This window comes from Lampetra planeri, chromosome 32 (assembly GCF_965212315.1).
Source record: "Lampetra planeri chromosome 32, kcLamPlan1.2.h2, whole genome shotgun sequence".
In the NCBI taxonomy this organism is placed as follows: domain Eukaryota; kingdom Metazoa; phylum Chordata; class Hyperoartia; order Petromyzontiformes; family Petromyzontidae; genus Lampetra; species Lampetra planeri.
Genome location: NC_136138.1, coordinates 9,172,782 through 9,183,771, shown reverse-complemented (window position 1 = coordinate 9,183,771; position 10,990 = coordinate 9,172,782). Strand labels below are relative to the sequence as shown.

The 10,990-nt window shown below is 53.0% G+C and overlaps 1 protein-coding gene across 1 annotated transcript; it reads right to left on the bottom strand.

The window, feature by feature from the left end:
• Positions 1-7,798: 7,798 nt before the first annotated feature.
• LOC144729252 (G-protein coupled receptor 22-like) lies at positions 7,799-9,929 on the bottom strand. The gene has a single exon (XM_078609362.1). The coding sequence runs from the start codon at positions 9,413-9,415 to the stop codon at positions 7,799-7,801; it is 1,617 nt and encodes a 538-aa protein (XP_078465488.1). The 5' UTR covers positions 9,416-9,929.
• Between the last annotated feature and the right edge of the window lie 1,061 nt (positions 9,930-10,990).

Sequence of the window (10,990 nt, the reverse complement as noted above, 5' to 3'; positions counted from 1 at the left end):
GTGTGCTCCGACCCCGAAACAGGAAATGTGCACCACACCGGGCGGGTAACAATCCATCCGATGGGATCGGTTCGTGCTCGCACGATGCCCACGTCGCATCGTGCGCGCGCGAGAGTTGGTTGTTTACAATTCGTCCCGGCTACATTAAAATCATATATCGCAATTGATATATATATAGGCCAAATGATGGGAAATTAGACAAAATAACACAAACGAGAATTTAAAAAGTATATATTCATTCAATCTAATTGCAACTCTTGAATAGTGACAATGAGTCTATTGCCCGTGGGGGCTCCAAGTCCTCACTTGCCTATTGGACACAAAGGCCTCGTTTCCAGTCTTGTGGAATGCTTTTTATTGCAGTAATTCACTGGATTATGGACGCACGCGTGCACACACAGCTACCGGATTACAAGACAAAACCACCAACTTTTATACTGCAATCTGGTTTTCATATCATTTGGGTCTTTCCGTAAAGTCAAGTAGATATCTACGTGATTTTACCGAAAGACCCCAAAGAATATGATATCCTGCTGTCACGAACGTTTTAAGTCAAGATGCAATCCGGTTTGTTCATGTTTTACTGCCCCCCCCACCCCATGTCTCCATAACAATTGGGAAATCACAATATATATGTTTCAGCGATTATGTCAGGATGTGAATTGGTCCTTCTTGCTCTTAATTAGCGTGGTACAGCGCGCTAGCTGGCTGTGCTTTGTCCAAGCTAAAGGTTCGCGCTGCTCCGTCCGTGTGCTACAATCTGATTGTGCTCGGATTTCGCAAATGCCACTCCACGCGAAGCCATTCACTGTCTTGCACCTTTCCACGTGCACCAATTTTTCTCCCTTTAAATGAGAGATTTCGGTCATTTTACTGCGCACAAAGACGCCTCCATGTTGCGTTTAACAGACTTGGGGGGGGGGGCAAGTTCTGTTCGCGAGCGCCTATAGAGGTCGGCACGGCACACGAGGGGGGCAGCGCTACGCCTGGCCGCCTTTGTCTCCCTCGTGACGATGTTTACACACCGTACCGCGCACAGATGAAAGGGATGCGCTCTTCTGAAAACGCGCGTCAAACGCGCGTTTTGCGTTGTGGCGTGAACGGGAATGGGTTTTCCCATTAAATTAATCATTATTAGGGATGTCTTTCGGACAGTCAGTCCATCTCGACTCCTTTCCTAAAAATGTACACAATGATCACAGCACAGAGATAATAAAAACGAACATAAATGTAACAAAAATATTTACTCGTCATAAATATTAATATCTAACTATTGCCAATAATTTATTCTTAATTTATTGATAAATAATTGATTTATCAGCGGCAGTTTCGTTGAGTGTATATTTTTCTTCAATGCATGTTGCCTACCGTAATGTGAGTTAGCAACATTGACGTTGCAACAAGAAATGTAGCAACGAAAAAAAACGAAATATGTGAAACCAGTACAAAGGAGCGTTGGAACGATGCAGGCTTTGGAATTATGCATGAGTCATAAAAATAGCAACGCACGGGTCGGGAAACAAACACGAATTAGAGATACCATATTGACCGTTAAGGAAATACACAATTTTACCTTCAATAAGATATTTCACCTGGAAATCCCTTGGCACGGAACATCACGTGCGGTAGTGTAGCGGTTAGCGCGCTGCGCTATGAACCCGATGGACACGGGTTCGATTCCCGCTCACGGCCAACACCAGTGACGATTATCTGAACCAGTCCGCGGGCCCCTCCCCTTGGTCGACTCAGCCTCAAATGAGTACCTGGTGCAGCGGTGTGTAGTAAACATCGTCGCTTAGGGGAAACGAAGGCGGCCATGGCGCCTGGCCACCCACCCCCCTCTCTTGCCCCAACAGCGTGCTCAGGCTATACGGGGCGGATCTTTGTCTTTGGTGTCCCAGCGGGTCAGGTGATGGACACTCAGTGGCCGGGGGGGGGGGACATCTGTCCTCATTGCCTATCGCGGGGTCGTTTTCCCTCCGGCACGCGACAAAAGCATCTCGCTCGCTCTTTGAGCTACGTCGTTACAGATCCATTAAGCCCGAGCGGCGTTTTAATTTTGCTCGTTTTAATTTTCATCTCAACACCGCATATTCCCGTGCGCAAACATCGCTCGTAAATTACGGGGAATAAAGCGGCGATGATGGAACAACCAATTCTGCTAAGTAAGCACTGCTGACAGCCGATAGACGTACACAATTAATGTCAAATAAATGAATCCCTCGTCAAATGAATGACTTCTCTCTGGCACAACCTCAAAGTTGGATTTAAAATGCAAACATTTATACTAGCGACGCGCATGCTTGGTGAGTGTGCGTGCTTTCGTTGGGTCGGCGTGTGGGTTTTAGGTGCATCACCACGTGACGATGGCAGCCTCTGACTTCAATTCGGATGGGGAGGGAGGGCATTTCACGTGCGATTATCTATTCATCCATTCATTTCTCATTCTCTCGCAGCACCCGCAGGTGGTGTAGTTAATTGGATATGTGCTGTATTGTGTGTTTTATGCATCAAGCATTTAATTACCATTTGCCCTCCACGTGGAAAACAAGATAGAACTTTGGCCCCAATTAAAGCCATAGGCTCAACTAACCAATGCGCAAGTGCTCTGTTAGGCTGGCGATCGAAAGCCAGCGATGGAAATTCCCGCATTACTTTTTTGTGCATTGAGTCGGTTTCTCCATGAGGCCACTACCAAGCAAATGGAATCCCGTACTGCCAAGCAAAATTAAATGAATAAGCGCATTAAGAAATGGTACCAAAACTAAAAAGCACAAACATCAAGAAGAAGGTTATCACAATAAAAAAAAATACTCCATTAGACAAAAGAGTGTTAAGTTAGAGTTGTGGTGTTGTATTCTTAGGTTTTTTCGGTAAAGTCACGTGACATTACCGAAAAAACCTAAGAATATGAATCCTTGCAGTCACGAAAGCTTCAAATCTAGAATTGTGGTGTTGTGTCCGAGTTCCCCGCGTGACACTGGAGAGCGCTTATCGAACGGCAACTTACTTTGCCCCATTCATTCATTCATCACGCATGCCAGCGAAGGACCCGCGGCCTCCAACGTGTGACCTCTTGGGACAGCATTGGCTCGCATCGACTGCTGCCCACGGCTGCCGTACACCGGCGTCTCGAGTGATTTGTTTGATCCACGGATCACGTCCGGGGGAGTGGTGGTGACCATGAAGGCGACGCCATTCCTTTGAGGGGGGGCGGGGGGCCGCGGTTCTCATTGTAAAACGTCGACCAAAGTGCGCTCTGTGCTGCTGGAGTTTGCGCATCGAGATAGTGAGTGACAGCCGCCTCCCCTCTCGCACTGAGCTCGACGCACGCCAGGAGACCACCGGTCGCAGATGCAACGGTGACATTTGTGGCGAAGTCCAACCATCGGATGCCAAGTAATCGTGGGGCTTAACCCCAATTAAAGGGGTGGCGCCATTCCTTTGATGGGGGGGAGGGAGAGAGGGGGTCGTGGTTCTCACTTCCAACGTCGACCGTACAACGACCCTCTCACTGTTTTCTTCTTGGTTCTTTCGGTAAAGTCACGTAGAAGGGAAGTAATAAAATAATAAAAATAAAACGTAATAAAATAATTCTCACGACGTTTCGGCCACAACGCAAGCATCCGTCCTCAGGTGAAGACCAGGTCTACGTGACTTTACCGAAACAACCAAGAAGATGAATCCCTGCAGTCACGAAAGCTTTAAATCGAAACCCTCTCACTGTTCGGCAGTGGGAGTAACATCACGTTACTCGCTCGATGGCTCCATCTCTGCGTGATCCACCAACCCCCAGGTTTCCTACCGTGAACGACGAACTCGTGGCAAGCCAGCGGCGTGGCTGTCCACTGCGTAGGTGGCGCCTAAGCAGTGGACAGCCCACGGGTCGCGCGGGGAAAATAAAAACCCGGACGACCCCGGGGGGGGAGGGGGGTGGGGGACACCCCATTTCATTCCACGCTTTGTCACCGCCACAGGAGTACAACATTGTCCCGTGAGCTCCGTCGCACGCGGTACCAATTGGCAGAGAAGTAAGACTGGAAATGCTCGGACCAGAGGTCTTTGAGTCTCACCACGAGCCAATTATCCCACTCTCTAGGACAAATTAGCGCCTTAAAAGAAGCGATGCGTCCAATTAACAGATTTTTTTGGACGCTTGCAGTTTCCCCGAATCCCTTTTTTATTTTAAGGATTTTCTGTTTTCGAGGGGCGAAACATCGATTGCCAATTTACAGTTTGGTTTTATTGTACTGGATTATAAACCATCAGCTCTTACTGCGTCCTAATTGCGATTACACACAGCAGACTAATGCCCGTTTGCTGGTCACGTGTTGAGTCACCTGTTGCCCAGAGGGACAGACGCCACCGAGGTTTTCCTTTCAACTGCTCGAGATTAGAAGCGATGTTAAGCACTCTTAGACACCTCGGTGGAAAGGAGGGGGCCCTACATCAAAAGACAAATCACTATCCACGTCGTGAGCCCCGATGGGAATTTCCGACGTTAAGAATGATTAGTCCTGTGGACGCTGACGATTCCCAAAAAAAAAACGATTTTAATTTTACAAAGATACTAAAATTTAGGTTGGTAACGACTCTAAATTAAGCTCAACTATTTTTTTTTAGGTCGGTGCGGCGATCTCGTCAATGAGACGTATCTTCCCGATTTTCGCGTGCCACTGTGCAATCCAATGAAAATTATTTTTTGTTGGCCAAAATAAAATTTCATCATGGGACCTCAAAGACAATGCATAAATTATCAGAGTATTGTTTTTTGTTTGCATTTGACTGCAAGTATTGTGGTTATTGTAAGCATGATTCCTTGCAAAAGGTGTCAGTTTTGTTGCCAGAAAAAAGGGGAAACCCCTATTAGTATTAGTAAATTAAAATTGTGAATGACACCAGTGGCGTGGTGGGCGTGGTGGGTGTGGTGGGTGTGGTGGGCATGGAGAGGGGGGGACTTGTCCGACTCGATAGTGACGCCACTGGTTTATGTAATTAGTCCACCTAGCCGAGCGTACCGCTGCCAAAAATCTGCAGGCGAACGCACTCCAATCACCCCCGATGGAGAATTCCTTGACAGTCGTTAGGTGACGACTGCGACTCCTTGGCGCGCTCCCTCCAGCCGCTGACTCATCCGGTGGCATGTTCAACATGGCGTCGCAGCGTGGTGTCGACAAGATGGCGGCCTTCCGTCGCGGAGGGCCCAAAATGGCGGCTTCCCGCCTTTCATCGTGCGCCACGCCCAAGATGGCGTCTTCGTGCCGCGTGGCTGATGGCGTCGACATCGAAGACAACCCGGGCTCCTGCGGACCACCAACATCTCCTTCCGACGCCGCCCTCGGCGTAACGAGCTCACACAACTGTGCAAGTACGTTCTTGAGAGTTTCAAGTTGCTCCGCCATCTGACTCCATCTTAAATCCGCGTCCTTTGGTGCAGACTGGTCCGCCGACGCGGCGACATCTTGGACCCCCGGACCCGCACTCGTCCCAGCACGGATCTCCTCCTCTGCCGGAGTTGGGTCCACCGCAGGAGGAAGGTCATCGTCGTCGGAAGATGAAGCCGATGCCGGAGACGGAATATTCTTTTTTCTCAGTTGTTTAGCCATGCCGTTACACTTTTGACACCAGTGTAATAAAAGACTCGGACGCTTCTCTCTGTCCTGTGTCCTTTATTTGGGTTCGATCTCTTTCCCCTCACGGCACTCCCCTATATACTCTCTGCTCTGCAGCCCCAGGCTGCTGTCGCTCACGTAGCCCAACTCCCTCCTAGCAGACCCGCTGCTGTCTCGTCGCGCAGACCCCTGCTGCCCAACTCCTCCCTTGCAGACCCGCTGCTCTCTGCAGCCTCCTCGCTGCTCCTGCTGCCCGGGGGTCGGTCACCGTTGGCCTACGGTGCCGATCCTCGTGGACCGGGTGTGTGGCGATCTCGCCACTCTCTCTCTCTCTCACCCTTCGCCCTGCGTGGCCTCACACTTTCCCAGTCTCCGATCACTCCCTACTGCTTCCGGTTACCCCCCTTATAGACCTCTACCCTCTCCCCCACGTGACGTAACTCCTCCCCCCATGACGTCACTTCCGGAAGGTCGTTTACGCCCGCATTACATAATGACGAGTGGGAAGACCGTTAAGCTTGAGCGAGGCACTCAGTAAGCGGAACTCAGTTTGAATATTATACAGCGCCATTCATACAAGGGCCCCACAGCGCTTCATAACAATCCCAGGAAAAAACTCCTGAACGTTAAAACTAAGAGGAAAACAACCCCTACACACAGGCGGATTACGTCAATGCATTCGTTAGGGGGTAGTTGTTGTTGCCAAAATCGAGTGTTTCAAACAAACCAAAATATAAAATTTACCGCCGTTTCTTTTCGTTGCTTCCCTTTATTTGTTGATCAACAACGATAACAGTTGACATAGGTAAAAACACATTTCGTGGGTAAATATCAACAATTCCTACTCGACGTGAGAAACGTGCTCGCCTATATCTCTCCTCCACTAACTCTGTGCACCCCCCCCCTTCCTCCTCCTCCACGAAGCTGCCCCTTGCCCCCCATCACCACCACCACCACCACCACATCCTGCCCAAGATCAACTCCCTATCCATTGGATTCCTTTGAAACGGGGGCCTCACGTTGCCCGCTGTGCTATTGTGAATGTCAGAGCGGATTGAACTCGCACCAGGAGCGATGGGTCGAATTGCCACGACAAAGGGTCACATTTCTCTCGTAACATCTCGTAAGAAACGCAGCACACTTGCAAAATGACAACTCTCTCGGCCATTGACACCGGTGCAGCGGTCGAGCTAGGAGGAGTTATGTGGACCAAAAAAAAAACGACATTATCACGTTTTGTAGATAATAAACACCTCCGAGGAGCAGGTGCGAGATCGCCTCGCCATGGCTGCGTGAACCCCGCGAGTGATTCCCAGCTGAACGTGGCCTCCTTTAGTCTGCTCGCGACACCAATTTGAAAGAAGCAAAGTCGCCTCCTCTACCGCTGCCGTGTAATATACAACAAAGATCCCCCGTATAGCCTTGACAGACTGTAGGGGCAAGTGCTGTTAGCGAGCACCTATGAAGGCCGGAACAGCACACGAGGGGGTGGGTGGCCAGCACCACGCCCGACCGCCTTTGTCTCCCCAGTGGCGATATTTACACACCACACCAGGTACTCATTTGAGGCTGAGTCGACCTAGGGGAGGCCCGGGACCGGTTCAGATAATCGTCACTGGTATTGACCGTGAGCGGGAATCGAACCCGGGTCACCAGGTTTGTAGCGCAGCACGCTAACCACTACACTACCGCTCCCCACACATACACACACATACACACACATACATACAAACATACATACAGACATACATACACATACATACACACACATACATACACATACAAACATACACACGAGGCTGGCCTCCAGTACAAGGCACCGCTGTCAAGTGACGTCCTTGTGTGTGTGTGCGTGTTTTATCTCGGTTTCTCCTACGTCGACTGGGTCTTAGATGAGCACCTCACGTGGTGTGTGTGTACACATCAGCACCGGCGAGAACCACCCTCGTATTGATATTAAGGCCGAACGTGTTCGTGTGAACGTCGACTCGCGTGTCCCACGGTGCGTTCCACCCTCGACCAAAAAGCGTTCGCCGTCGTGACAAAGCCGTCGCGAAACCCGCGATCGTGAAACCCTTGACCCCTCCGAAACGGAAGTCTCCTGCCCGGCCCTCAGGGGCGCTCCCATCCTGCCTCCGCGTGGCGCTCGGTTGCCGTGAGGCCCCCCCGACCCCCCGACCCCCCAGCTAGGGGTCGGCCGAGAGACCAGGTTGTAGTTGGGCCCTCGGTTGCGGCGGGGCCACCACGAGTTGAGTCTCGACCAGCGGGCGCCCGACGGACGCGTCCTCGGCGCGCAACGCCTCGACGCGCCGCCTCACCGCCCCGAGCCCCAGGCCGACCCCGGCCCGGACCCCTCGGGCCGCGAGCGCCCGGCGAACTTTCTGCCTGGAGAAGGCGTAGAGCAGCGGGTGCAGCACGGGGCCCGCGTAGGCGGCCGCGAGGCACGCGGCCCGGGGCCGGGCGAGGGCGACGCGCGACGACCCCCGCGGGTCGGGCCCCATCCAGAGCGCCGCGGCGTTGAGCAGCGTCAGGGGCAGCCAGCAGAGCGCGAACGTGGAGACGATGACGAGGGACATCCGGAAGAGGCGCCGCTGGTTTTTGCGCCGCTGGCGGTAGCGCTTGATGGCGCGGTGGAGGGTGAGGATGACGGACACAGAGGCGCCGACTCCTCCCGCTCCACCTCCACCGCCGCCGCCACCGCGAGCTCCTTCGCACCGCGCGGCGCGAGCGACCCGCGACGGTGGGTGGTCGTTGGCGGCGACGTTGGCGCCTCTGGGAGTTCCGTTGCGTGCGAGCGCCAAGCCGCTGATCCCAATGCTGTTGTGGCGGCTGCAACGGTGGTGGCGGCGGCGGTGGTGGTGGTTGTTGTTGTTGCTGCTGCTGTTGCGCCCTCGCGAATCTGGCCGCGCCATTCGGCTCGGCACCACCCTGATGCGTAGCGCGCGCACGAGTCTCGAGTAGAAGACGAGCATCGCCACCGCGGTGCCTGCACAGATGGGGATTTGCAGGGCGAGGTGGTAGCGCAGCCAGTGGCAACCCGCCATCATCATTGGCAACTGATTTTGTAAGGGGGCATTCTGACCCTCTTGCCGCCGATGAAGCTGTCGTTCCTGCCCATTGCGGTCATGGTGGGACTGCTGCTGCTGGTTGGAAGTCGTCGCGTTCGGGGCGGACGCGACGTGGCCGCCCGCGGCGAAGTCGCCCACCGGGGATAAGTTCGACTCGAGGAATGGGGTGAGGAACGCGACCGCGGAGAGGAGCCACACGATGGCGAGGGCGCCAGCGGAGCGCGCCCGCGTCATGAAGCGCTTGGCGGGCCTCACCGCGATGTCGTAGCGGTCCAGGCTGATGGCCAGCATGTTGGCCGCAGTGGACACGCCCGCGAAAGCCACGCACGCCTCGTGGGCCACCGCCAGCTGCGATCCTCTGGCGACGGCGGAGGACCTCGGCGGCTCTCCGTCGATTGTCAACCCCCAGCCGTCGCCGCCGCCGCCGCAATCGTCCCCGTCCACCTCCCAGAGCAAGGAGGCGACGCTGAGAGGCGCGCACACGGCGCACAGCAGAGCATCGATCACGTGCAGGTTGACCGTCACGAAGATGCTCACCGAGTTGACGAGGTGCGAGCGGCGCTGCGCGTAGAAGGCCAGCACCGTCAGGTTGCTGCCGAGGCCCAGGGCGATCTCGAGCAGCAAGACGCCAGCCACGGTCGCCCTGAAGGCCCGCGGGTGGCCTTGGTCTTCGCCGGACGTCAGCGCTGTGGTTGACGAGGAGGCGGTGGTGGTTGAGCCGCTGATATTTCTCATCGCTTTGGTGGTGGTGGTGGTGGAGAATGAGCAACAACAACAAACACAGAATCAAGTCGCGCGCCCGGTTCTCAAACGTTCTAGATTCTCGACGGGATCTCCCAAACGAAGAGGGATTGAGCCCGGGTTGGTGCTTTGACGGCAGGCCACGTGCTTGGGAATACGATCCAGTTCAGGCTAAGGCCACGAGTTGGCCAGGAAATGGCGGTGCGGCAATGGATTCTTGAATAAATCTGTTCGACGCCTTAGTGTCTACCCCGCCTTGTGTGCGCCGTGGGGTTTCTCCTGCTACTCTTATTATTTCCTTCCAGGTACCCAACTACTGGACGTCTGTGAAAATTATCTTTGTAGCTCATCGGATTCCTCCGGCAGTAGAAATAAATATTCTGATTCTCAAACACTCGTTTAATGTGACTGAATGGGGGGCCCTCCTGAAAATGAGCCTTGAGATTCGGCGAGGCTTTCCTGCGTAAATAAAGGGCATGAGAATGGACGTTATACACCTTGCTATTCATATGGGTTTCAATTCCATAGCCTCACTGTGACCGCCTCCTCCTCCTCCCCACTCATCCATGTGCTCATACAGTCGTTATTTTCCAACAGCAATGCTCCTGCTGCAGTTTCTACTGCTGCTAATGCTGTTGTTGCTACTGCTGCTAATGATACTGCTGCTGATGCTACTGCTGTTGTTGCTACTGCTGCTAATGCTACTGCTGCTATTGCTACCGCTGCTAATGCTACTGCTGTTGTTGCTACTACTGCTAATGCTGCTGCTGTTGTTGCTACTACTGCTGCAGTTGCTACGAATGCTATGGCTGATGCAACTACTGTTGTTGCTATGGCTGATGCAACTACTGTTGTTGCTACTGCTGATGCTACTGCTGCTGATGTTGCAACTACTGCTACTGCTGTTGCTACCACTGCTGCTGCTGATGCTACTGCTTCTGTTGTTGTGAATTGTTGTTGCCGATGTTGTTTCCACTGCTGCTGATTTTTCTGCTGTTGCTCCTGCTGCTGCTGTTGTTGCTGTAGCATCAGCTGTTAATGGTGTTGATTTTATGTTTTCTGCTGCTCTTGCAGCAACCGATGCCCCTGCTGCTGCTGTTATTGCTGCAGATAATGTTGCTTCATTGTGATCGCGATTGCTGCTGCTGCTGTTACTATTGCTGCCGCAGTTGTCGATGATGTTGATGTTGACAACGAGGTTGAGCGATGTGCGATGGGAAGACGCGCGATGGGTGGTGAGGTTGACTGTGCGAGAATGAACCTGGGAACACAAACAACAACAACAACAATGACGCGCACGTCTGACCGGTAGACCACAGACATCGTCAGTGGTTAACACAGCAGTGGCTAACACAGCAGTGGTTAACACAGCAGTGGCTAACACAGCAGTGGCTAACACAGCAGTGGCTAACACCTGCGACTTCACAGCAATAGGGACATTGGGTTAGATTCCTGTGCCTATCTGTGTGGAGTTTGTACGCGTTGCTCCCCCCTCTGTCCTGCATGGGTTTGCTCTGGGTCCACCAGTTTTCCTCCCGTCGTAAAGAAACGTGCAAAATATTTGGCCTC